The following is a 27985-nucleotide window of genomic DNA, read 5'->3' on the forward strand; positions in this document are numbered from 1 at the left end:
ACCTGCACTTCTTTACTGAAAAGTTTGGTCAAAAGCATATGCTTGAGGGTGGATTTACAGATGGAAAATGCACTCAGCCCCAGGGCTGCACTGGAAAGGTGGGATGGGCTGGGAACGACTACAGGACACAAAGTACAAACATCTGATATTTTATTAAGCCAGTTGCTGTGTTCAGACCATGGTCAGACATATGCTGGGAGCCCCAGCCCCTCCTTGCCCAGCTGGGCCCCACATCCCCTCATCCCTCAATGAGAGCGATCCTCCCTGGCTCTGCAAGCCTGTGTGCCACACGAGGGCTGAGGAGAGGAGATTGTCCCTCACCTCAAACCTCCCCTCACTGCAAGTGGCAAGGCTGGCCAGTGCTGCTGCACACCAAGAAGGAAAAGAGCCCTAAATTGAAGATGTGAGACAAATACTGAGGCATTGCAGGTGGCCTCAGGCCAAGCAAGGATGGGAGCAGAGGAGCTACTTGGAACAGCCCATGAAACCATGGAGCAGAAGCCCAACAAGCACCAGTGACTGTCTACCATGGTTTTAGGGACAGCCCAGCCAGCCTCAGCCACCACAGACCTGTGTTCTCCCAGCATGGGGTCATCCCAAAAACCCCCAACAGCTCAACAGGGTGGTAATGAAGAGAAAAACCAAACCCAAGAAACACACCAGAACACATAACAACACTTGTTTTCAGCCCACAAGATGGTTTTTGTTTGCTCTCCTTCCCAGCACAGCGGGCACTACTGGACTGGTTTACAGCTGGAGTTTGTGCAGGATCAGAACTCCACAGAAGGGCTGTGGCCAGAGCCTGCACAGTCTCCATCCTGCCTGATGCTCTCCTGATGAGGCAGCTCACGGTTCTGGCATGGACCAGGATGCACAGGGTGGGGGGCTCTCAGGGAGCCCCTGCTGCAGCACCAAAGCAGCCACAGGCTGCACAGAGCCTCCCACAGACCATCCCGTTCCACACCAAGACCCACTTTGTATCAGCAACCACCATGCCAGGGGAGAAATGCAGTGGCCCTTGGACAGAGCAGATCTGTTCAAGGAGGGAACTTCAGCTCATCCTGAGTGCTGGGATGGGGGCAGAGAAGTGCCTTCCTTTACCCCAATCCTGAGGATGACACATTGAGTCCCCTCAGAAGGCCACACTTGCTGGAGGACACTACATGCCATCTCCCCAAGGCTGCTCTGCAGCCACACTACTCCCACACTGCAGATCCTGCCAGTTTTTCAGCTCCAGGTATCTCTGACCGGGCATGCAAATCTAAAAACCATCCACCAGGTCCTCAAGCAGAGCTGCGTGCTCTGGAGAGGAAGAGGGTAGCATAGGGACCCTTTTCAGGTGTCCTTTTTAAAGGTCACAATCCCTCCCCATCCAGCCCAGAATGGAAAATGCCAGGGGGGCAGACAGGATTCCCCACTGCATGGTGAGGGGTTCTTTCTCTCTTCCAGGTATGCAAAACCTTGGAATATTAAACCAATTCCTCAGGGTTCCAGAGCAGAGACTAAGTGATAGCTGTGAGCAGCCCCTGCTGTCATCGTGGCCCCACATGGGCTCACAGCAGCTCCACTCATTGCCTCTGGTTACAGAAATTTAAACTGGATCCTGTGCCCACACAAAGCCTCAGTGACTCAGAACACAGCTCCTCCTCACCCTGCCCAACTGCACAGCACTTGGCTCTCAGCTCCCTGCACAGCTGTGGGAGCTGCAAGAACTGAAAACCCTTGCCACCAACTGAAACACTTGCCATCAGTGAGACAGGAATTCCCTTTGGGCTGCTGCTTTACCTGTACTGCTCTTCTCTCCCCTCAAGATCCAGCCAGGATCTAAGGAATGATCGACCCAGAGTGAAGCTGAAGACTGCCCCAGCTCCTCACTGCTCTGACCACTGCCCAGCAATGCTTCTCTTCACCAACCCCAAGTGCAGCTGCAAGGGTGACTCTGAGGCTCTTGGGACACACACACACACTGGGCTCAGCCTGCAGTGACCTCCAGACTCCTCTGCTGTGCTTGGCAGCCAGGACAAGGCAGGGGTTTCTTCAGCAGCAGGAAGAAGCAGAGCACACAAACTCTCTGTGCCCCGCCACCAGACAAGGAGGGTTTCACCTCAAGAACAGTCCCACAAGATGATTCCCTTCTCTTTTTCCACCCCATTGAACAGAAATAATGAGCTACACAAACAAATGGCTTCAAATAAAACCACTGGAGGAAAGTGACTGGGAGCTTTACAGCCCATCTCAGATCTCTGAGAATCTGCAAGGTGTGCTGAAGTCTCTGACCTGCTGTCCTGAATATGACCTTTTCTTGGCTTAGCCAAGCAAAGCACTGTGAGTTTCAGGAGAAGCTGTAAGAGAAGATCCTGCAGGGAAACCTCTGTCCCTCACAACCAGCCTATCAGCCTCCAGGGATGGACCAGCTGTACCATGGAGGTTGGCATTTCCTTCTGCTGTGCTGTAAAGGAGCTGGAACTGGAATAGAAATGAATCCTCTGGTACTTGTGGTGGTATTTTTAGTTTATACCTGAAAACAAGAGCACCTGCAATAGAACACAGCATGGTCTGAGCCTGCACAGAGTGGAGTACATGACTCAGCTTCTCATGTTACTCTCTGGCTGTAGCAGCTTCTGGCTGGCCCACGTGACAACACAGACAGACAGAAGACTCCAGTGGTTTGTACTTGCATAGCTGCTGCTGGTTCATGTGGATGGAGACGTCTGTTCCACGGGCACACAGAGACAAGAGGGAGCATGAAGAGACTGCCCAGTCCCTCTGCTGCTGCTGCTCTGCGAGCAACCTGCAGCTTCATATCCGAACAGCAGCCAAGTGACAGCGTGTCAGACACAGGTTGCATGAGATGCTCAGGATGGAGGTCTGCAGGATCCTTCACAGGTCACCTGGGGAACCAGCTCTTCCAGCATCCATCCAGGCAGCATCAGCCCTCCTGTTTGGGATGCGAGAAGCACGGAACAGTCCGTGAGCTCGGTGCTCCTGGGCAGCAGCGGTCATGGCACTGCCTCTGCCAGCCCAGAAGGACACGAGAAAAGGGGACACAAACACTCCAGCTCTGTCACCATCTCTAGCACAGCATTGCAGCAGTGGTGCATTGAACCAGCAGAAGATAATGGCTTTGAGATTCTCCTTCCTCCTCCATAGCCTACTGAAAGATTTAGTGGGGAAAAAAAGAAAATATGAAAAAGAGGCTTTGGGTCCTTTGGAGACATCTGCTCCATCCCAGTGTTGCAGTGCTCAAGCCAGGCATTTGAGCCTTAATGGTGTATAAATCCCACCCGGCTCTTCTCTCTCTTTTTGCAGTTCTGCCAGATTCCTCCTTTTCTCCAAGGTTAATGCAAAGTGGGAGAAACTGGAGATGGAGTTACAGAGTCCTGTGGCCTCCCTGGAGCAGCGCAGTTGAACTCATGTTGCTCATGAAGCATGCAGCTCCCAGGGAGAGGGGAGTGCAACATGGGGCTGCTCCCTCCTCACAGGCCAACATCCCTTTGCACTGAGCCCACTCCATGGGGGCCTGGGAAAGGAAATAAATATGCTTGTTCTAAGACAAAAAAAATTATATTAAGAGCTTTCCCCCCCCTTTTAAATACAGTGTTTCCTTTTCTTTCTGACGTTGGAAGAGTATCCAAAACCCCAAAGGAGCTCCTCTTTTTTCTTTTTCTTTTTTTTTTTTTAATATTATTCATATATAAAAACTAAAAGTTAAAAGGAAAAAACCTTGAAAATAATTAATTCAAAAGCGGGGAGGGGGGGTGGGGGTGGAAATACTATCCATTTTCCTGTCCCCAGATTGCCAAACAAGAGCCAACACTCTTTGGATCTTCTTTCCCAAGGCGGAGGGTTCTGTTTCTGCCGCGCTGGTTTGATTTTGCTGAAGTTAAGTCTATGCTTTGAACCACCAGCCTGCTTCTGCTGGCCAAGCAAGCTTTGGGAGGAAGGAGGGGGATGAAGGACTGCCCGTCTCTCGCCCATCTCTGCCGACTGGGAGAAGGGCAGAGCTCTGCCCCGGCCATACCGAGGGGCCTCTCTCAGAGCAGTTGGCGCCATCAGAGCTGCACAGCCGTCTGGTCAGGATGCAGGTGGAGGGTGTCAGTGTGCGTGCCCACATTAGATTTTTTTTTTAATTCATTTGGGTAGGTATTTTTGTTGCTGTTGCTGCTGCTGCTTCTTCGTGTCTTAAGTGTCACCCAGATTGTTGTTTCCTTCGTTCAGACGCTGCACGTTGCGAGAGGGGGAGAGAAAGGTTCACCAACCCGATGCCTTTCTGACCATCAGCCCATCTCTTTCCACTGCTTGTAGAACTCCAGAACATTTTTTATCTCTATGTTGGCATTCGTGGCTGCCTGGATGGCAGACTGCAAGCAGACACAGATAAAACAGGTGGTTAATTTTTAACTTGCCCCATCAAGACAGCTGCCATTTCCAGACTGGTGACTCTTTGGCAGCCTGGCACAGCTGGAAGGCCAAATCCTGCCAATTCTCATTGTTCTGGTACAAGAGGACTGCACAAACACGAAATTAAGTTCTCTCACCTGTCCCAAAATACTCTATGTGACAAAATCAAGAAGCCTTGAGGGAATAAGGAATTAATATATAAACATATACTCAACATATAAAGTAACTTTGAGGAAACCAGGGCAGTTATTAAAGAAACATCTCTTGCCAGTCATTATTATATCCTTGCTAGGAAGCAGAACGGCCCAGCTTGGCCAGACTGGAGCTACTGACCTGCATGGGCACCGAGAACGAGCTCGGGTCCTCCAGCTGAAAGCCCGTGATGATGGTGACCATTCCCGTGGTGTCATCCTCTCCACTGCCCTGGGACACTGTCAGTTGTTTGCAGCTGTCCAGTATTTTATAGAGATTCCTGACAGAAAAGAGAAACAGGGGGAGATCAGCAGGAAGACCACATCTGCTCAGGACAGTAAGTGGGAAGCAGGGCTGCTTTCCTGTTCCCATTAAGGACTTTTCTGAGATCTTTTTGAGCATAGAGTGCTTTGTGTAACATGCACAGGTGGCTGTCCTTATCTCCAAGGAATTTCATCATTACTCACATAGAACAAGCTCTGCAACAGGTCCCAGTGCTAACACCTCTCCCCAAAGCCACCTGCCTGCTTCAAACCAGGCTCAGATACCTTCAGATGCTGAAAACTTACCAGGCATCTAAATCTTGTCTCTTCAATTTATGCCTCTCAAAGCTCTTCCCAACATCTTTCTGGCAACGTATGTACCTATGGAGAAAGCAGTCTGAGCTCATATGGAGACTGTCACAGGCTAAAGTCAATGCTCCACAGCAGCTCCTCTGGGTGCTGCAGGCCTTCCACCAACCCAAATTTAACACCCAGAGGTCCATGCAAGGAATCCTCTGTGAACCCCTTCAATCACATCCCTGCCTCAGCACCATTCCCACATGCTGCTCAGGGTACTGCATGTATTAAGCCCTGCAGTGTGTCCTCTCAGCTGTGTTTCTGCAGAGCACTCATGCACAATCCAGCTCTTCCAGTGCAGTGGCAAAGGTCACTGCTTCAGTTTATACAGCAACAGGGATGCAACTCCACCATTGCTCAAAAGCAGCTGCACTTCACAGCTGAGCAGCAATTACCAGCACATTTGAAGAATCAGCTCCTTCACCACCTTCCCCTTCCTCAAGTCTGGCTTTTCCTTGGCCCACTCCTCGTTCTGCTCCACGGGATCTGCAGCCTGCTCCCACCCAAAGCCCACCCATTCCAAAACCAAGGGAAAATCCCACCCCTCTCCTGCTCTCACCTGTTTCCCTTTTTAAATTCTGCCTCCAGATACCGAATGCTGTCCCTAGCACCGGCATTCTCCTTTTTCAGGAAGTCTAGGCCATCGATAACTAACAGAAAAAAACAAAAAAACAAAAAAACAAAACCATCTTGTTTACAGTTCTACCTCTGCAAACTAATCCAGAAGAGTCAAGTACTCCCCATTCCACAGAACACTGTCCAACACATAGCTGCCATAGGTGAGGTGGAGGTGGAACAGGACCTCTCTCCTCTCAGCTCTTCTGACACACTCTGTCAAAATCCCAAGCATGGGCCACACATAGAACAGGCTCCAAAAGCAACACATCAAAAGGGTGTTGCAACTGGCTCCAGATGAAGTCAAGGATAAGAGCAGGAAGAGGGAAAGCCACCACCCAGGCCCCTGGGGCCTGTTCCCAGCATGGAAGGGACAGGGGCAGGCAGCCACTGCCAGTTACCTGCTGTGGAGTCCCCATACCTGTTCGAGGGATGATGATTATGAACCTCCCACTAGTGGCCAACTGCTTTACAAGAGCCAGGTGCTGGCAGAGGGCCTGGGTGTCCGGAACAAGGTAAGGAGACATGGCTGACTGTGCCTTGGGCTGCTGGAGACTTCCCTCCAGCTGAGACACTTCCAGCTGAAAACACACATGCAAAGACACTCACTTCACATTAATGCTGAAACAGACCATCAAACAGGGCAAGACTTGCCCTGCAAAGCTCCACCAGGCCTTTCCAACCTCCGAGCACACAGAACAGGGGGGAGGGATGCAGCAAGAGGAGACAGTCCCACTCTGCACTGCCCAGTGCAGCCCCAGTTGAGTACTGTGAACAGTTTGGGGCTCCTTGATAAAAGGGGCATCAAAATACTAGAGTCCAGAGTAGGATGACCAGGATGGTGAAAGGCCTCAGGTGGTTGAGGTCACTCAGTTTGCTCAGCTTGGGGCAGAGAAAGCTGAGGGTGACCACCTCATCACAGCCTACACCTTCCTCGAGGGGGTCAGTGCTGAGGTGCTGACCGAGGTGCTGACTTCCTCTCTCCAATGACTAGCAATAGGACATGAGGAAATGGTACATTTCATTTTTAGCTTCATTGCTGCATCAGGGCAGGTTCAGGCTGAACATCAGGAAAAAGTTCTTCCCCCAGTGGGTTGCTGGTACCTCCCCAGGAAAGTGGTTCTTACACTAACCCTGCCAGAGCTCAAAGAGTGCCTGAACAACACTTCTGGGCATTCAGTTTAAAGTAGCCCTGTGAGGAGCAAGGACTCCATGATCCTTATGGAACCCCTTCCAACTTGAGATATTCTACAGTTCGATCTATGCAGAATGGACTTACTGCCTTTGTGTGGGACAGGAGCAGAGACTCCTTCCCCTTCCCCTTCCCATGACTTTCCAGCCATTACCCTGCTTGTTTTCAGGCTGGAACTGCCATCTCATACCTGCAGTCGAAGCTGAGCCATGTCTCTCATGAGCCTGTTCCGACGAGCTTCTTCTGCAGCCTAGTTGCAAAACAAAACTTCCATATCAGCTAGCAGGAAACACACCAGCTGACACTAGCATACACTTCCAGAAACACTTCCAGAGTGAAAAGGGGACACTGGAATAGCTTTAAAGAACAGAACTTTCATCTCCTCCCAGAGGTCTGTGATTACAGTTACAACCTAATAGTAACCCTACAGGAAACTCAGCCAAGTACAGAGAATTCATTCACCTCCACCAACTCACCATGTGAAACTGGGCCTGGGCCTGGTGCAGCAAGTTGTCTTGCTCTGACTGTGCTATGCTGATGAAGATCCCAAGCTCTGAGTTGAACTGCAGGATGCCACTTTGCAGGTGGGTAATGAAGTGGCCAAAGCTCCGGATGCAGCAGATCCGCACAACAGACTGTGAAGAAGCAGAAGGCACCACAACCATGCTGCTGGTGCCTGCGGCCTGAGGCAGCACTGACCTGCAGCTCACACTTTTGAAAAAGGCAGGAACTGATATTAAATGCCCAGTTCTGATGGATGTTTCTGACCTCTTCTAAAGTCAAGAGACTCCAGGAGGGGGCTGCAGGAAAGGCTACAGCTGGCCAGAAGGTTCAGGGGTGCCAGCAATCTGGGCTTCCTCAACCCAAGAACATCTTAGGAAACATCAGCAGCATCCTGCCACACCTGCTCTATAAACCTCTGCTCAGGCCTTCAGCTAGGAAAAGGAACCACATAACACAACAATTTGGGTCTGATTTTTTTCAGGATTTACCCCAACTCACCTCCTCAACTGCTGAGAAAATGGGCCGGTCCTGCTCAAAGTTAAATCTCTTGTGTGCATTTTTCAGAGGGGGGAGATTGCGCAGGGCCACATCTTCAGGGAGCAGCAGGTTGGCCTTCAGGTCTGGGAGCTCAGCATCACTCAGGATATCTTTGACTTCATCACACAGGGCCAGCCCTAGGGAGGAAGCACAAGGAGAGCAAAATGACTGATGAGGGGGCTAAAAGAACTGCTTTAAGGCATGTGATCTGTAACAGTCATGGGCAGAGGTGTTAATGGCACATGTTCTGTGAGCACCTGCTTAAGGAACCACAGGACCACCCACAATATAAAGAGCAACTCCCCCAAACAATCTGCCAAGGGACTCTGGGAAATCCCCTGTTTGGAGGGATAGCTTTCCCACCTATTCCAGCTGATGAACAACGCTGTTTAAACTCTGTTTCTCATGAACCATTGGGAACTTCAGGCTCAGCCCTGAAGAGGCACAGGTTGGAGCAGCTGGAGCTCTGAAACTATTTTCCAGGATTACCATGGCAAAATCACGCTCTTACTCCTGCTACTGGCAGTGACTTTCACTCCTGTTGGCCACACATGGATGACACTGGTGTCAGTGTTTCAGTATGCTGCCAGCCATATTAATACATTAATACAGCATTTTTGCATGTGATTTTTGGAGTTGTCCTGTCAGGCCCAGGAGTTCAACTCAATCCTGGAGCCCGGGGAAGGGTCTCTTCTGACTTGGGATGTTCTATATGATTCTAAAGACTATGGGACAGTATTTATCTGGAATGGTCTTTAAAACAACAACATAGGCATGTATTACTTCCTATTGTGCTTATAAAAACTGCTACTAGGAAATCTCCCTCCCTGGGCTCTCACACACCCTGGGAATCCATGACTAAGCCTGGTGAAACATGACATTGCCACTTCTTTCTCCAGTACCTGATTCCTGCAGGTCTGCAGCAGAAGGCAGAAGATTCAGGAGCACAGACAGCCTGTTCCACAGGCTCTGAGAGCTCTGCAGGAACAGAACACAAAAGGCCATAGAAAATGTCAAGACAGACATATACAACTAGGGAGCTTAGGCCTTCTAGCATCTCACAACCCTCATAATGCTTTATGAAGAGTAAACCTCACCATCCTTCTTAGGTCCAGATTATCTTAATGCAGCTGGTGGGGGACATAACATCACCCTCTGCCCAGGACTGCAGCCATGGCTGCAACCCACCCAGGGAAGCTGACAAGATACAACCTTGTAGAGAGCCCCAACACCATCCCCACCTGAGCACACATAATGATGAGGTCTGTGTTTGTCCTCAGCCAGTCCAGGAACACCTTGACAGTAAGCAGCAGCCCTTCATTGGTCACGATCTCCAACTTCTCCTGAAGGGATCGCTCATTTCTGCAGGATTTGTTACTTGAAATGCTTTCTTCAGAGTCAGACACATCATCTGGAAAACAAAGGCAAGCACAAGATGGCAGCTTGTTAAACCCCAAGATGCCAAACCCTGCTGATGTCAGAACAGCACTGGGCTGGTAATAGTGGAGTTGAAATACTCAGTGCCTTCACATATCTTTACAAAAACAGTCCCTGTCCCCTGTGCTGTTACTAGAGTGTATCAGCCCTGCATTTCCTTCCTTCTTGGGATAAGAGGGTTAAAGTCTCCCTATGAAGGTTTGACCAATGCCTAAACTCTGCAGCAGCCTGCAAGAGGCTTGCTGACACAGTGCACATGCCAGCACAAGGACCAGAGCAGTTCCTGCAGGGAACAGAGCTGTGAGGACAGCATGCTCCCAGCTTGAGCCAGGCATGAGAAGGAAGTGGCAAGGGCTGTCCAATGAGTCAGAGAATTTTAAATATTGAACATATTCTTTGCACTCCTCTAATTCTCCAAACATCCTCTCCAGAGGATCTCAAAGCCATTGCCAGTGGAATCACATGTGACATGAGTGACCTGAGGTGAAGGTGGGAATCAACCACACATTCTGCTACAGCCCTAATTTATTTCAAGTGCTACCATTACTTCCTGTTAGCACAGCTATGGGCATTCCATAAACCCTTGGAATCACAAGAAAGGAGGTGATTTACTCAGAACACTGACAAGTGTTACACCATGAAACAGCAGTTTGGATACAGCACAGATGAGGAGAGTTCAAAGCTAAAAAACACACAGTGAACTCATTTCATTTCCCATTTTCTACACCTGTAAAGGTATTGTGGCCACACATTCCTGGAGCTGCAACAGCAAGATAACTACTGAGGGAAAGAGTTAAACAGACCAAAGCCCTTTTGTTTCTTCCCTTACACCCCATCTCTTTCATGTGGCCAAGGAGCAGTGCCAGGAGCCAGTCAACACTAACATGATCTAATATGGTGCCTTCAAATGCTGGCCCAAGCAAAGCCTGAATCTTGCCAGTGCTGTAGGCCAGCTGGATTTGGCAGCAGGATGTAGAATGCTTCCTTGTTCCAGGGAAGCTGGGAGGAATGAAAAACAAGACTGAACAGGTCCATGTAGTTTTATGTGAAATATAAACAATTCCCTGTACTTTATCAGATCTCCCTTTCCAGCTGTTTTTGCCCAGAGCATCACTCATTTGTGTTATCTGAGTGGTAATGGAGACACAGCAGCTCCACCATGCTGTGCATCCCCCAGGGGTTCAGCCTGGAACAATCAGTGAGGCACATTTGGGGGGTCACAGAGAGGCCCTCAACAGCTCTCACATGCACTTGGGTCACATCTTCCACAGAAACTTCTACATCAGCATTGGGCTGAAGATCTGTCATCTCATGAAGAACTTCTTGTCCTCCATCTGCCCTGTCTGTCACCAGAAGCAATAGTAAGTGTCTGATTAGATATTTCACAAAGGGAAAAGGGAAGATGCAATCTTTAATACCTGCTGGAATTATCCTCTGGAGCCAAAATGGCTTTACTATAGTAAATCGTGCCTGAAAAATTCATTTGCCTTCTACAGTGGGGTTATAACAGTGGAGGGAAGAGCAACTAACCTCATCTACCTGGGTTTGACACTGTCCTGCACAATATCCTTGTCTCTTAACTGGAGAGACATGGATTTGATGGACAGACCTCTTAGTGGACAATGACTTGGGCTGGATAGTCATAGTTAAAGAGCTGCAGCCAACAGCTCAATGTCCAAGTGGACAGCAGTGATGAGGGGCATCCTCAGGGGTTGGGACCAGCACTTTTTAGCATCTTTGCTGGTGTCACAAACAGTGAGATCAAGTGCACCCTCAGCCAGTTTGCTGACAACACTGAGCTGTGTGGTGGGGTCACACGTTGGAGGGCAGTGATGGCACTGGAGGAGCCTGGACAGGCAGGAAAGGTGTGTCTGTGCCAACCCCAGAAGGAATAGCAAGGGCAAGGAGAAAAGTTGCACCTGTACTGGGGCAACCCCAAGCACAAACACAGGCTGGAGGAGCAGGATGGAGAGCAGCCCTGAGAAGAATTTGGGGGGATGGGTTGACAAGCTCACCAAGCTGTGGCAATGTGTACTGGGGGACCTGAAACCAAACACTGTTCTGGGCACATCCCCAACAGTGTGGGCAGCATGTGAAGGGGGGGATTCTGCCCTGAGAGCTGAGACCCCCCTACAGAGCTGCCTTCAGCTCTGGGGTCCCCAGCACAGAAAGGATGTGGAGCTGCTGGAGTGAGTCCAGAGAAGGCCATGGAAATAATCCAGGGGCTGCAGCCCCTTTACTCAGGCTGGGAGAGCTGGGGGTGTTCAGCTTAGAGAAGTAAAGGCTCCAGGGAGATCTCAAGAGCTCCTTCCACTGCCTAAAGGGGTTCCAAGAGAGCTGGTGAGGGACTTTGGCAAGGTCCTGGACGGGACAAGGGGGAATGGCTTTAAACTAAAGGAAGGTAAATTTAGATGTGGTATCAGGTAGAAATGGTTCCCTGTGAGGGTTGTGAAGCTCTGGCACAGGTTGCCAAGAGAAGCTGTGGCTGCTCAATCCCTGAAGAGTTTAAGGACAGGTTGGATGTAATTTGGAGCAACTTAGCAAAAGAAGGAAGAAATGACATGGGCTTTAAAGTCAGTTCCAAACAAACCAGCCTGTGATTAGCACAGCTGCTCAGAATTCAGCCTGCAGAACAGTAGTTGTTCTGGTAACCCTGGCTGGCCACAGGTGTTTCCTTTGCTCAGAGCACATATTCCTGCATTATGGGCAGTAAAAGTAAAGCTTCTCTGTCAGGAAATGTCCAAACCAAGGCCTGCCCACTACTTGGACAACCTGGTCATCCAAACCTAGCCAAAGGAGAGCTTGCACCATGGCAAATGGAGAATTTAGCAGAGATTGCTGTAGTTTGCAAGTTTCTACACATAATTGCAATAACAAGGCCCTTACCTTGCTCTGCCAAGCTGGGCTTCTCCAGATCTCCATTGACACATGGCTTGCCCTCTACCCCATCCTTCAAGGCAGGTGGTTCACTGTTGGGTTTCAGGAGGATGTTGCTGAACGTGGGAGCCAAGCGAAAGCAGCGTTTGGTCTGGAACAGCTGGGTGGACATGGCCTGGAGATTACTGGCTATGCTTGCATCAGTGCTCAGGGAAGCTGGCCCATTGACTGCTGGATCCACAGCCTCAGTTTTAGAGATGCTTGGGTTCTTGGAGTCCCCCAGCCCACTGCCATCCACACAATTTTTTAAGGCCTCTTTGGGCCCACTTTTGCCTTGGCTGCTTCCCTCCTCACCCGGTTCATCCTCCATGTCCTCCAAGTCAGACCGAGATTCTTGGCTGTTCATGTCAGAATCTGTCTCCACATCAAAAGCAGCTTCTGCTTCCTCATCACTCTTCTCTGAACCACTCTCTGAGCCATCACTGCCCTTGATGGAGCTCTGGCTGGAGTCAGAGTCAAAGCCCTCACTCAGGTCGCTCTCATCCACCTTCTGGGGGTGGCGGCGGCGGCGCAGACAGGAGAGACGAGAGTATTTTTTGCTTTTCTTGCAGTCGTTCTTCCGCTGTTCCTCACTGGGCTGATGATTGGCCAACTCAGCTTCAGCTTCCTTCTCAATTGAGTTCACAGGTTCCCGTGGCTCCTGGTCATCTGCATTTACAGGAAGAATATAAGTTAAAGTCACAGTGTATTCTACAGGCTGCTGCTCGCCAGCCCTGGACCCAGGGAACCAGGGCTGCACACTTCAGCCATCACTTCCATCAGTGTCTTCCATCGCAGAGGAAGCAATCCCATAAGAAAGATTCACTTTCTAAAAGCACCTGGGGAAGCTGGGATTCCTGCTGACCAAGCTGGGACAGTCTCTTACCAGATAGCCTCAGTGCTCAAGGCTGCAAAACCAGCACGGAACACAGCTGAATTCTAACTCTCTGCCCCAACCTTCTACAGTCAAAGAGCCAAGTGACCCACCAAGCAGGGCAGGGACATGTGCTCTGTAACTACACTGACCTGACCCAATCCCTGTCTTGACCAACATGCATGGAGCCTTTCTAGCAGCCCTGGATCACCGTGACAGCTTCAAAACCTGCAGAGGAGGGGTCATTCATTGTTGCCTTTACCAGAAACTCCCTCACCCTGCCTTCAGCGAGCTACTGCAAATGGACTGTTTGTGGGGGGAAAGGTTTAGCAGTTTTATTCGCTGCTTAATAAAAATTCCCCAGAAATCCAAGAGCCACCCTTGCCTGAGAAGAATTGAGGTATGCTTAGAGGGCCTGTCTCCTTCAGCCCCACTTAGTCCCCTTCTGCCTCCCTCAGCCCATGTGTTTTACTCCAGATCATCTCCTCAGTGGAGGAGAAAAGCAGCCAGTAAACAACAGCAAACAGAGACAGAGAATAAAGTCTCAGATTGGGATAAACAGATGATGAATGAGCTGACAAGAGATACAGAAAGCAAACTCCTTATAAGGAAAGCAACATTTCCATCCTGCAGTGATTCAGGTACTCAGAAAAAGCATCCAAGTGGAAACAATTCAGTACATGAACCATCTTCAGGGATTCCAGACCAAAAGTAAAAGATCAATGCACCTGTGCACTACAAAACCCATGCCCAGGGAGAAAGGGGAAAGACAGCCCTGTATGCAGGCAACCTGGGAGACCCAGGTGCTGCCATCTCTGCTCTCTTACCTGTGCCATCACTCTGAAAGGCTGGGACAGGATTTTCCCCTTCTTCTAGCTCAGCCTGGAGGCGAATATTGACGTGATTTATCAGATGAGAGAAGAGGGCCAGTGTGAAGGCAATGGCTGCACTGTACTGCTTGGAACCTGCAACCAGACAGCACCATGAGATGGAAGAGGTGAGCACTACACCACAACATGAACACCAGTTCACACAGCATCTCCAGCCTCACTGCTGCTGCATGTTCACCATGAAATTTCCAAACAAAGCACTGATTACCTGCCCTCTTGAGGCTGTGAACACTCATAAGGCAGATGATCACCATGCGAAAGATCAGGAGATCAGGAAGGAAGGAGTAGCCATTCTCATACTCTTCTTCATCTTCAGTAGTTGAGCTCAGGTTAGGAGGAGAGGGCAGGTAGAACAAGCATAGGTTGAAATCCTCCAGCACAGACTGGCAGAGAGATGTCAGCTCAGAATCCAAAGAGCTTAAAAAGAGTGAAAAAATAAATAAGAATTATTAACTCAAGTCTCATGCTCCTGGCATGTCTGCCCAGAAACTGAACCATAACTGGCAGTAGGCTGTCCTTCAGCACTAGGCAGGATGAAGCACCAAGGAATAGACTGCAGGTAACAAGAGCTATGGGAAGTAAGTGTCATTAATCAGATTATGTTTTCCTCTTTAAAGCTGCTAAACTAAAGACAAACAATACATTGAGATGGATCACCAAAAACCAGATTAATTTTCCCCTGGGAACTCAGCAGTGGCCATTAAGATACACAAGACACTTAAATGCTAAAGGGGGCAAAAGTTCTAGATGCACTGTTTAGTGCAAAGTATTACACTGCCACACACATGGGACTCAGTTTTTCCTCCTCCCATGTCTGTCCTGCAGCCCAGAATATTCCAAAATCCTCCACAGCTATTCAGTCCTTCACAGGAAGCATCCATGAAATCAATCCAATGGGCTGTGGGAGACTCCTAGTTACAAAACAGACCTGCCTGTGAAACTTCCACCAAAGCCTTTTTAGCGGAAAGTGTGCTTGGGAAATTGAAGTAATTCCCAAATTTCCTAAGTGCTAAATACATGTTGAGTGGATATTAGAGGAGCCTTGTAGTTCCACCTCAGTATAAGGCAGTACTGGAAAGCCAATCCCATACTGGGATGCATGAGGTTGAGGATATGTTCTCCCTCTCCATTTAGCAGTCACAAGGTGGCATCTGGAGCACTGTATCTGATCTTTGGGTTCACAGGACAAAAAAAGCACCAAACAAAAACACACTAACAAGCTGGATTTAACTCAGCAGAGGAACAGAAAACATCATGTATGAGAAGAGGCAAAGAGAATCAAGTTTATTCAGCCTGAAAGACTGATGGCATGTGTCTTCTGTTTCCAGATGCCAAACAGGTGATTACAGAGGACCGAGTAAGACTCTTCTTAGTAGTGCACAGCAAAAAGAAGAGAAATTATGGGTACATGCTATAGAAAAGAAAAATGAGATTAGATGCAAGGAGAAAAAAATTCTCTGGTGAAGGTGATCAAACACTGAAAAGGAGACAAAAAAGGTGTAGGATTTCTGTCCCTGGATCCAGTCAAAACTCAGTGTGATGAGGCTCTGCGGCTCTCATCCAACTTCACATATGCATCTACTTTCACAGTGAACACTATTTTGGGGAAGTACTGGACCCCAAGGTCTCTTCCAACCTAGACCATTCCATGACAAATTTAACTGCAGCTTGCATCTAAGCCATTTAAAACACCTATTCTGTTTCAAGCAGTAGGAGGTGTATTTAAAATCACCTGAAAAAATCCCAGCAGAGACAAAAAAAAGCCAGTAAAAAAAATCTAAAAGCCCAAATCACACAGCTATACAGAGCTTCCCATTTATTCTAACCCAAACAGGTTTTGGTGTTTCTTTGAAGGTGTTTGGTTACAGACTTCCAAGTGCAGTGAACAGCCCCACATGTGTGGACAGCAAATTTTTGCTGTCCCGTCAGCCTGAATACAGGGCTTGCCAGGAAAAAGCATCTGATGACTGCACAGGGTAAGCAAACAGCAAAGGCACAAAGACAGCACAGAGACAGCTGCAAGGCTCAGGAGCTCAACACACACTCACAGGCTGGCTTGATTTACACAAGTCACAAAGTATTTAGCCCTTCGTATTTCAGCCTCCCCTGGAAACACAATCTTCATGCTCCATGCACAGATAGTCCAGTCTTGGGGCTTTTGGCAGAAAGCCTTAGCACAAGCACTGTCATCCTACAGGAAACCATCCCTTCCAACTCCGAGTGCCTGCTACTGTGAGTTATCAATAGAAGATATAATCTACCATAACCTTACCTGCTCTTTGGCTGCAAAAGACTCTGCAGGTACATGAAGCTCACCAGCAACCTCTTAATGTCTTTTCCTCTAAAAAGATGGAGGAGAAAACACTGTAAAGCAGGTGCCCCATCACAGAGATGGGCTGGGCTGACAGACCTCTATTAACAGGTAAATCAGGTCTCAACTGAAAAGCCCATTCAGATGAAATTGGAAAGAAGACAGTTTATACACTGCCAGCTTTCACTAATGTGCCCCAACCCTCATTAACAGTGCCTCAGGGAAGGCAGAGAAAATCTCCAGGGAAGAGTGAGAAAATCTCTCAATGCGAACTCTACGCTTGGCCAGCATTTAGCTTTTCTCCTGAAATTATGACCCAAGAGAGCAAGAATGGGGTCTAGAGTGGGGCTCTCAAAATTCTGGGAACAGTCACCATGCTGAATGGCCCATCTACCAGCTCCACTTCCACAAAGACACTACTCTCAAATCAGAGCATACACTAGTGGCACTGCAAACTCTCAGCCTGCATCTCTCCTTTTCTTTCCCTTCTTACCGTTTCTTGCTTGGAGACAACTTCCTGGTTTCACATTTCTTCAGCTGATGATACATCTTGGCTGCTTTGTCATACAGCCGCTTCAGGTTCCCATAGGCACCTTCGAAAGACACCTCAGACTGGATGCTAAAGCACCAAAACAGGACACACTGAAAGTTACTTCTCCACAAGGCCACTCACATTTTATGGCTTTAACTCTCTAGCAAGTTATTCAGGCACTGAGGTATGAGGATGGTACCCAGTGCTGCTGTCCAAACATTCTGGGCAACTAAACTCCCACCAATGGCTGCACACTGCACTTCAGCTGCCTCACGGCTTCCACCTGCTCAGCTTACACAAACCAGCACCTTCAAGCCAGGAATTCCACCCAGCTCACACCACAGGGTGCCTCCCTCAGCACCTCCAAGCCATTTCCAGCCTGGCTCTGCAGCTCACACAAGGACTTGGGCAAAGCCCTCCAGGTGCAGCTCTGCACAGGTGATTAGTAACCAGTACAATGGTTTGGTTTGATGGAGGCTTGCTCTCATTACTACCAGTCCAACACAAGGGCAAACCAATCTCATCTCCTTCCCTTGCCCTAAAATTAATTTGCTAAAAGCAGTGCCAAGTTCAAAGTAAGGAGAAGAAGATTTGGCACCCACAGCAGCAGGGCGTGGTTTCCGATGCCCAGGACATCGGCATCTGCAGGAACTCACCAGCGTAAGTAGCAGTAGGTCGCTTCCACATTGTAGTATTTGCTCCCTGCCAACGTCCCCAGTTGGTTGAAGGGCATTCCTGTCAGGAAGGGCAATGGAATTCACTCAGAATTCTACAATGGCTAGAAAGTAGATCCTTTCCCTTTCAGTACATTTCCACAAAGGAGGGAAGCCATGAGACACAAAGAGTAGTAAAGCTGCAGTACAAAAGCCTGGACTACTCAATCCTTCCACCATCCAGGGTTTGTTTTCCATCTTACAGAGCTTTTAGATCCTCCCCACCTTGTGCCAGTTATCTATGTAAGAGAGAAGAACAAACAATGCCTCCTCCTTTGTATTAAAAGTGGTGTGGACTTGACTCCATACTCCCTGATGGAGACATCATCTTATCAGCATCTGAAAGCTCTATTCCAGCTCCTGTGGTGCATAAACTTTTGCCACTTTTATTTGGGAATAGCCTCTCAAACAGTTCAGTGAGAACTCTGCAAAGACAAGTGTATTGAGAACATTGGGCTGGAACCACACTAAGGTATGACAGGCCCTCTACTCCAGCACTGATATGTTCCCAGAAGAAGGCACTTCCAAAGGAGGAAGCAGCATATGAGATTTTTTTCATGGGTAAAAGGGAAAGGTGACTGATAGTGCCCTGCTCCTGGCAATGGAGAGCTGGATCTGCCCTTAGCCCACAGGTACAACATCACCACAGCAAGGGAAGTCTGAGCTTCTCAGATGAGTATGGTGAGGTCACTGGCAAAGAGCACCTGGCTTTAACTCCTCTGTTTGGCTTGCCAGCAAGAGAAGTTCTCAAAGGAAGCAACTTTAACCAGAGGATAAAACCAGTCCTCTCTCAGCTGCAGAATATAAATCTATCCAGTGTAGTACTACATTGTCTTTATGTTGCAGCAACATGATTTTAACAACTATAAACTCATGGTAAGTCACTCACCAATTTGTGGTGCAACAGAAAGGGCTTGATAGTAAAATCGCTCAGCCAGCAGCTCCGTGTCCACACCTGCCAGCTCATTCTGATAGCGAGCTGAAAGGAAACCACACACCATGCATCAGAAACCCAAAGGCAGTGTCTGTTGCATAGTTTTAATAGTTTCCCTATTAAAAATACCACAAAACTTGAAATACTTGGCCAAGTCAACAAATCCCCCAAAGAACTGCTCTTGGCAAACACTGCAACACACAGGGTTTGCCAGGGCTGTCTGAAACACTTTTCTTTCACCTGCTCACACCACACACCACACACCACAACTCCTGCCCTTTCCAGCCAAGGGCAGACAGAGCCTGCCACACTTGCAGCATCACATGAACAAAAGGAAAATGTTCTGCTCTATGTGTTAAGTGCTGATTCATCTGTCCTTGAAGTAACTCAGTTGTGTTCCATTTTCCTGTACCTCAGACTATATTCTAGTACAGCAGGGTGTGAAATCTAAATCAAGTCAGCTGATTTAATAAAATGCCTGACTGTGGCTAGACTGAACTTCATTTATTTTCTCTCTTTTTTTTTGGTTTTTTTTGACAAATGTAGGCATTTTGGATACCTTAGGTGACAGCACTGTGAAAAGCTGAGCACATTTCTCTCCCACCACTCAGGTAAGTCATTCCTACTACCTCCACAAGACATTTATTTGCAATGCCATTCTTTGGCTGATTCATATGCAACACTAATGGCAAACAGCTTTCACCAGCTTGGAGGCTACAGTGTCAGACACATGTACCTGCACCACACTTCTAAAAGCTGCTTTCCACACAGCCACGTTTTCTCCCTGCCTTTGACTCCCACATGTTTACAATCAAGAAGCTGACACACTTAGCACACACCCCTTCAGGAGGTCGTGACTGTGGGAGAGTCATGCCTGCTATAAAAAGGATGCCACACAGCCAGGAACAATGACAAAAACCTGAGGCTTTGTAGTGGCAAAGCTCTGGACTAATGCACAATATTGCCTAAATCTGATTTTCAGTCCCACTTTGTAAATCACAACAAAGCAGTATGAACTCTCTTTGATCCCTCATACTGTTGAAACAATGTAAATAAAAGCAAAGGCCTCCACCCTCAGAGCTATGGCTACAGCTACTTATCAGCAACAAACTCCTCAATCTACCTGACCAAATAAAAAGCTCCTGCAGCTTGTCGCAGTTCAGCCACGAGGATTTCAGCTTAAACCAGTCTGTGACAAAGGTGTCAGAGGAAAAAAGAATCTGCAAGTAACTTTGGCTAGTGCACAACAGCAACAGTACAGGCTGCTGTACAGTACTCACACAGTACAGGCAGCATCTTTTCCCATTTTAAAGGCTGCCCTGAGATGCAATGCTGTCCTTACCTAGATCTCCAAGATAAACCAGACATCGGTGACAGGCCATCTGTGCCCACTCCATCTCCTTCTCTGACGCAGACACAGGTTTCTTGCAGCCTATGAGCAAACACAGAATCACTTAGACCACTGTGTGGAAGCTGCTGGGAAGACACTCAAGCCACCCTTGCCTCTGCCCAAGACACCCAAATCAAATCCCCCAGTCAGACCTCACTGCCAGCTGTGCCATCTTGTAGAGCAGCACTGGGTCACTCTTGTCAAAATGTAGAAAATAAATGCAGAAAAATACTTCCAGACTCTGCTGTTCACCCACTCCCCTGGATTCCCTTGTGATGGGGGCAGTGTGTGTCACCACACCACCAACAATCACTGAAATAAATGACTGTCATCATGTCTCTAAGGTCTCCTACACAGACCTGGCTTCATCTGCCCTCATGTGAGAGAACAAAGGTCAATTCTTGTATATATGATCGTGTGATCACATTAACACAGCATTGAACACAGGTAATAAGGCTGATTTCATTAGCATGGCTAATGAGGCCTTTATGGGAGCAGGCACACATTCCTAGAAGTCAGAACAAACTCTGAGCACTGGCACTGGCAAGCAACACACAGTGGGGACAGAGCCTCTCCAACACTGTAGATGGAAACAAACTCATTGTCTCAGGACCAAGATGTAGACTTAGGACTGAACAGCCAAAAAGGGAAGAAGTTAAACAAGCAAAAACTAGGACAGAAATCTGTGCTGTAGGCAGGGCAGCAGGAGTTAGGGAGAACTGTCTCTGGACAACAGTGCCTTTGCGGTGGGTTCAGAACAGCAACCAAGCTGGTGACAGGTCTAGAAGGCACAGCCTGGGACAGGAGAGGCCACAGGCTTCAGGTCTGTCTAAGTTGGAGGAGGCTGGAGAATACCTCATTGCCCTCTGTAGCTTCCTGAGGAGCAGAAGGTACCAGTCTCTTCTTGGCATACAGTGATAGGACACATGGACATGGTTCAATTTAGATGATGAATGATGCATCAAAAGAGGTTTAGACAGGACATGAGGAAGCCACTCCTTACCAGAGGGTGGTCAAACCCTGGAATGGGTTTCCTAGATGCCCCAGGCCTGTCAGTTTTTAAGAGGCATTTGGACAATGTCCTTGACAACATGTTTTAACTCCTGGTCAGCCCTGAGATGCTCAAGCAGTTGGATTAGACAATTGTAGGTCCTTTCTGACCAAAACAGTCTTATCCATTCTATACTAAACTTATAACAATTCAGGCAGTAGAAAGTGTCAAGAGCAACAGAGGAAGGCTGTAGCCAGCTGATCTGAACTACGTGAAGTCATCAAACGTGACCCAGTTCCTGGGAAGATCACATCCCACCTCCTCCTCAGCCAGCAGGGCCACAGTTCAGCCAGAGACCAGGAGGCAAAGGCATATCCCCTCCAGGGAGTGTTTGCTGCTGCTGAGCCACCAGCATCATGGACTCGGGCTGGCTTCAGTCTTCCTACTGCCAAGGACTCACACCTTCTGAGGAAGAAAGTTCCCTCAAGCAGGAATCCCAAAGAAGATTTTGAAGACCAACCCAGTCTGCACTCTGCTTCATTCCTGGCTGAGGCTAAAAGGGTAGACATGAAATCTAGAGGCTGCAGTGACCAGTGAGTAGCTGTTCCCACTTACCAATAGGCATTGTACAAGCCACATTGTACCAATAAACAGCCTTAAATCCTCTTGCTCCCATTCATATAACCATCAAGCTGTGTCCACCCCCATCTTATATGAGATCCTTTCAGATCCATCTTTCTGGATAGGCAGAAGTTACATCTCTGCTCTCCAGTTACATGCTCACCTGCAGCATCCTTTTAAATGAAAAGCCTTTTTAAATGAAATTTAAATGAAAATATGCAATCACCCCTCAGGGTATAAACCCACCTGGAATGTACATATTGATAATTCTGCAATACTGAGATACATTTCCAAAAGCAACAGTTGCCAAGAACATCTGCCTTTTAAAGCCAACATTTTGAAACCAACAGTGATACCATAATTTCTCAGAACTAAGAGTAGGATCCCAGCAAGTAAAACCTTCTTTTGCTAAAGACACACTAACTTCCCTTAGCCAGGTGCTGTTGTCCTGTCCCCTGCCAACTTTAAGCACATCAGTTAAACCCTTGCTAATACAGCTCACAAAACAGAGGCTCCATTTCTCACCTGGACACCCCCGACAACATAAACACATTGGCCACTGAGTACAACCCTAGGCAAACGAGTACAGACAAGACAATCTAGGATGTGAATGCACAGGCAGTCTGTTTCAGGCACTGTAAATACTCTTATTTTCCTCCCCCAACAGGTACAGTACCTCAGATTTCCCTGCACCTAAGGCATGCAGAAGTCACACAGGCCAGCTAACATGAACTACAGAGCCTTCCTGTGCCCTCAGTCCAGGATTCAAAATCCGTTTTAAATCATGCAGTGAAGAGAGCACAGACAGAAGAGGCACCAAAAACAGTGTCTTACATCTAGTGAAAAGGATGTACAGACAGAAATCTGTTGATTTCAAGAACCTATTCCCCGTCTGCTTTAACTAAGCTTTTAAAAACATTCTATACAGCCAGCAGTGCTCTTACATCATCAAATACTCTTACTAAAGGATTTTCTCACATTGTTTTCTTCCTATTAAAAACTCTTCTTTCTTCCCTAATTTAGCATTATTAAAAAATAAAAAATAATAGAAAAAAATCAGGGAAAAAAAATTCCCTTGAATGCTTGAAACAAAGACAGACTAGTACAAGGGGAAGTCACCTGGGGGGGATTCAGCCTTGCCCGTGAACCAAACACCTTGAGCACAAACCTATGAGTGGGTCCGTTACATGTGTCCAGTCGATGCAACACTGCAACTCCAGCTGATAGTGGGACTGGATGTAGAGCAGAAGGTGCTGGTAAAATCCTATGCCAGCCACCAGGTGAGTGCGGTATGCACACTCCAGGGTGCTGCGGCTGTGGATGTGCTGGGAGAAGGAAAAGGAGCACGTTAATGCAGCATGGGACACACTTTAGGCTGGGCACCCAAGCTGTACTGAGTGTGAAGCAAGACCGTGGTAGCTCTGCTGTTAGTTTTGCACAGCTCTGTTCCTCCTCCTGCTCAACAATGTTCCTTCTAGTGGTATTTCCTAAGAGTCAACATCAAGGAGAAATACTTGCAAAAAACAAATAAATAAAATCAAAGTATATGGTTAGAGCACCTTAAATGTACCCAGACCCCTGGAAAGCCAGGAGAGCTCATGGCATCAGAGAGCACTGAGGACCTTCCAGTGATCAGCTCATAAAAACAATCAGCATTGATAAAGCCTCTTAAAGCAATCACTCTACCTGGAGAGATCTGTCTTATGAAGAGGGGAACACAAAAAATAAGCAAATTTTGTTGAAATGCCTTCTGCAATGGCAGGTCTCTCAATAGCATCTTCAGTACTTACCTGCCCACTGCCAGACAAAGGCACAGGGCAGCTGCGTAGGAATTTGAGAATGCCCAGCTTCCCACCCTGGGCTCAGACCACAGCTTCTCCAAGCAAATGAAGATTTAAACTTTGCCTCATCCACTGCACAGCCAGAGGCCTTCTCATACCAGAGCCATAGATACCTGCCTTTTTATTTGTTTTAATGAGCTGGATAACTTCATAGTAAACCTTTCTCCAGAGCAGTTCTTCTGCTTTTCTTCCATAATCCACTGGATGCAGGAACATCAGCTTCACACACAGCTCCCGCAGCCTGGGACAGAGAGCAAAGCATTCTCAGTGAGCTGCTGCAGCCTCCAACACAGCTGCCACTAAAGAGGAGGAAAATCTGTATTCATTACAATGGCTGAGCCAGGCCATCTGGTGATGGCCCAGCCTGGATCACACCCATGAAAGAGCACCAGGAAAAGCCACACACAGTGCCCTCTGGGCTCAGCTGGCCATCAGTCACTTCCTGAAGTGCAGTAATGACAAGAATTGGCTTCACAGCTTAAAAAATTGGTAAGAATAATAATCCTTGCTCAGCAATCCCAAAACCTGATAAAAGATTTACACACTTGTAAGAAATTTCTGCCCCACAATTTTCCCTACAAGGAAGGGACTGGCCAACACAAAGACAATTTATTTGTATCAGTGACATCCAGGAAAGCCTCCAGAAATGGACTGTGCTGCTCAAATACAGGCCTGAAATTCAGCCTCTGCTTCCAAAACCTGGAAGGATCCCAGGTCAACAGGTGCACTACAAACCAAATAAACATTAAAAATGCAGATTCAAAAGCTCCACGTGTTGCTTCACATGGATTTTCCCCAGCCAAACACAAAGCACAAACACGCTGCCCAACTTACTTGTTCCTCAAGCTGATGTTCTCTGGCTTGAACACGTCCTGATAAGCTGCCTTATTGCCAAGGATGAGATCCAGCCTGTGCACAGCCTCAACCACTGCCCTGCACGAGAACACAGAACCAAGAGTTTCAGGATAGCAGGTCACCTTGGACCACTGAAGATCAGAGGTGTCTGCAAAGAATCACACTGGCCTGTTTAGTTCCACTGTCAGCACACTGCCCTGTACCACTACACCAGTCACTGATCTCCTTTTTGCACTCTATTTGAAGAAGGTTATGGAATGCAGAAAAAAGCAGAGTCACACACATTATAGGCATTTTTATGCAGAACAGTGGTTTAATCATCACTTACCACTGCCTGTCTGATCAAATATGTCTATTATTTCTACAGTTACAAAATCAGAAATGTCTCTGGACACACTGGAAACCTCAGCAATTAAACCTGCTATACTTACACTCAGATTAATTTAAATGTCTTAAATGCTGTGATTTAAAAAATTGATTGAATTCTAACAACTACTGTTTTGATGGAGTAAGTTTTAATGCTGTAAGAATCAAACCTCCACCAATTCCGGTTTCCTTAGCAATCTGCCTACGAAAGAAGGCAACACAAGTCTCTCATTTGCCAAAACTTCCCATCTTCACGACAGAGATTCACTGGTTAAACTCCTAAAGTTCCCTCGGTGACAGATAACAGATATTCAAACCCAGACTGAAATAGGAAAATTTTTCCAAGGTTTTCTCCCCTGAAAGCCACCCAAAAGACAGAGCAAATGACCTCCAAACCTCTGAGCTATGCAAAAAATTACTTGGTGAATCATTGCCCAAGATCCTCCTCCTGGAGGAAGGATCCCAACACTGTGTGTAAATTTCAAGCTGTGAACAAATCACACCACAATTCTGAATGCTGCAGTGAAACCAACCCAGGGACTTTCAGCATCATTAGTGCTGAACCTCATCAATAGCTCAGGGACAGCTCGATAAAGCACAATGACCATCAACCATAACGCTGATACCATGGGATCACAGTTTAGAGCTGGGACTGTGACATTCATGCATCTGTGACTCAAAGGCGCCACTTAGTGTGACAGTCATGAGTTCTCAGAGACCACAGTCAACACACAACAGCCTGCTTGGAGGGCACTTCACACAACCCCACTTCAGGCTGAAACAGAGAACTGACAGGAGACTGTTAAGGTGGGAACTTGTCAATGCCAAGTGTCTTCAGAGAACTATCAGCTACAGAGATGGAAATCTACAGCCACTGCAGGTACTATAAATTCCATGCTAAAATCACAATGCTTTCTCCCAGATAAAGAAGAACTGTCCCTGCAGGAGGGAGGTGGTTCTTTTTCTGCTGTAAAAATGCTCTGGAGCAATCACATGCCTTATTCAAATATACATATATATACATATTATATATGATATATATATATTATATAATAATATATAATATACATATTATATACAAATTCAAACAGAAAACAACCCCTCCCTTGCCAGGATGACAATCCCTCATCTGGCCACAGGCCGTTCTCTTGCCGGCTGCAGCAGAATGTGAGGTTCCACTTGACAGATGAGCTGAGCACCAGGAAAACAAAGCAGAAGAGGTATTGAACCATGACAAGGATGGTTTCAATGAAACATGTTCTGGTTTGCAGGCAGAAGCACAGTCATCCTGCACATCCTCTCCAGCACTGTCCCGCACTCCTTGGGTAGGCACAGCACTCTGCTGCTCCAGCTCAGCCTCCAGCTGACGTGGTTAAGATCACTGCAGGTGTCTCAGCATGGCAGCAGACACAGAGCTCCACAGCCCGAGGTGCTCCAGGTAGGAGCATGCAGCCCATACCTCCAGCACATTGAGCCACTGAGTTTCACTTCTGACCTCGCACCAAGAAAAGCAATCCCCTGAATCTCCAAAGTGCAGGAACATGCTTGCACCAAGCACATTATGGAAACAAAGAAATAACCACCACCCAAACCTGCAGTTACTGGTGGGGATTCCTGGGGACAGATCCTGCCAGTGGCCCAAGCAGGAGGCAAAGCCCTGCCCTGCTGTAGAGGAGGGCAGTGAGGTCCCACGAGGTGAAAGGACACAGCCACTGTCACCAAGACAAAGAGAAATGGACTCCCATGTAAAATTAATCTCTTGTCTCCATCACTTTGCTCACGTTTGAGACCCAGAGCTTCTGCTGAAACTCCTGTGGATCTGTTGCACTGACAGGGAACCTGAGCCAGAAACAAACAATTTCTGGGCTGTCCTCACAAAACAAGTCATGAGCAGAGCAGAGGGAGCCTGAGATCACCAAGGCCAGCAGGAGCCCCCCAGTCCTGTTCTCTGATGCCATTTCCAATGTATTGTGTGGAAATGTAGGACCAGAGTCCCAGGGACTGCTTAACTGGAAAGATCTGCAGCTGGAGCTGTCCTGCCCTCCACACAACAGCAAAGTGTGCCAGCTCACATTCCTGCTCATCGCATCCTCTTCTCCAGCACTTCTGATGTAATCCCTGCCTACTGCCAAAGCCAGGGACACACTCTCCTAACCCACTATACCTGGACGACCCCACATCTCACCCTTATCCCACTGTATCCCAACAACCCCTTTCCGCTCAGCCCCCATCATCGTTCCTGAATCCCACAGAACTCCTATTCCCATCTCCCATGTCCTTACTCATCACCATGGGCGTCCCCTTACCCCTGACCCTCTTCTTACTCTCACACCTATCTCCTTCCGCCATCTCTCCATTCTCCCATCTTGCTTGGATCTCCCACAGCTCCTTTCCCCACCATCCCTTGGTCTGATTTATCTGCCCTGGAGCCACCAGATTCCTTTTCCCCAATGCTACCCCTCTATGTGTCGCTTATCCCCTCTGGATTTCATACAACTCCCTTTTCCACATTCCCTTTTCCCGCTCTTCCCTAAACCTCTTCCTTCTCCTCTCCCTTTGCACTGCATCCTTTCCCTGAATTCCTCCACAACTTCTTCCCTTCAATCTTCCCTAAATTCCATCATCCCCTTTCCCCATCTTCTATGAACATCCCTCCGTCCCCCTTTGTCCTTGTTCCCCCAGTCTCCCCTGGATTCAAGAGGGACCCCCCCCACACACGCCGTTAATCCCTATTACCTCGATTCCGCCATCTCCTTCCCCAGTCCCCCGAATCCTTCCCTGACAGCTCCCCCATCTCCTTTCCCTCTATCTTCCCTATACCCCGGCAACCACTTCAGCCTGGTCCTCTCCAACCTCGCCCAACCTCCCTCGCCCCAATCCCCTTCCCTCCCAACACCCCCAGTCCCCGCCGGACCCTGCCCAGCCCCATTCTCCCTCTGCTCTCCTCGGGCACCCCCTGTTACCCTCCTTCCGCAGACCTTTCCCCGTGGGCCCTGAGTGACCTCCCGGCCCCCTCCGCGCTGGCCCTCCCCAGCTTCATCTGGAGCCGCCCCGGCCCCTTGCCGACACCGGCTCCCTCCGGTGTTCCCTAGCCCCCTCCCCTTCTCGGCCGCTCCGTCCCGTCTGCTCACCGGTACAGCCGCTTGGTGTGCAGCACCTTGGCCTCCGGCTCGCCGCTCTCGCCGGCGGCCCCACCACTCTGGCTCATGGCGCCCGTGGCGGGCCCGGCCGGCCCCGCGGCCCCTCAGCACCG

At 48.3% G+C, this 27985-nt stretch overlaps 1 protein-coding gene across 3 annotated transcripts; it reads right to left on the reverse strand.

The window, feature by feature from the left end:
- Positions 1 to 133: 133 nt before the first annotated feature.
- On the reverse strand, positions 134 to 27985 carry SMG5 (SMG5 nonsense mediated mRNA decay factor). Of its 3 annotated transcripts, XM_015650137.1 has the most exons (22): positions 27864 to 27985; positions 24346 to 24444; positions 23629 to 23752; positions 22839 to 22995; positions 20011 to 20100; positions 18624 to 18713; positions 17678 to 17756; positions 16983 to 17108; positions 16451 to 16519; positions 14387 to 14595; positions 14116 to 14253; positions 12385 to 13083; positions 9303 to 9472; positions 8964 to 9039; positions 8023 to 8198; positions 7497 to 7655; positions 7211 to 7270; positions 6250 to 6409; positions 5773 to 5863; positions 5163 to 5237; positions 4735 to 4873; positions 134 to 4361 (listed from the first exon to the last, which is right to left on the reverse strand). In XM_015650137.1, exons 1-22 carry the CDS (start codon positions 27938 to 27940, stop codon positions 4278 to 4280), a joined length of 3147 nt encoding a protein of 1048 aa, XP_015505623.1. In that variant the 5' UTR covers positions 27941 to 27985; the 3' UTR covers positions 134 to 4277. The 3 variants fall into 3 exon arrangements, with proteins under 3 accessions (XP_015505623.1, XP_015505625.1, XP_033375626.1); XM_015650139.1 differs by lacking the exon at positions 16451 to 16519; XM_033519735.1 differs by lacking the exons at positions 16451 to 16519; positions 16983 to 17108.

The sequence above is a fragment of the Parus major genome, chromosome 25LG1, assembly GCF_001522545.3.
Source record: "Parus major isolate Abel chromosome 25LG1, Parus_major1.1, whole genome shotgun sequence".
Lineage (NCBI taxonomy): Eukaryota > Metazoa > Chordata > Aves > Passeriformes > Paridae > Parus > Parus major.

Bases quoted from the DNA above. Each gene is read 5' to 3' on its own strand.
- SMG5 (XM_015650137.1), bottom strand. From the start codon at position 27,940: ATGAGCCAGAGTGGTGGGGCCGCCGGCGAGAGCGGCGAGCCGGAGGCC. The intron at 17,109-17,677 runs GTGAGTTCCTGC...TTGGTGCTTTAG, and splicing joins ACCTACTGCTACTTACGCTG to CATCCAGTCTGAGGTGTCTT. The intron at 9,040-9,302 runs GTGGGGATGGTG...CTGTTCCTGCAG, and splicing joins TCATCATTATGTGTGCTCAG to AGCTCTCAGAGCCTGTGGAA.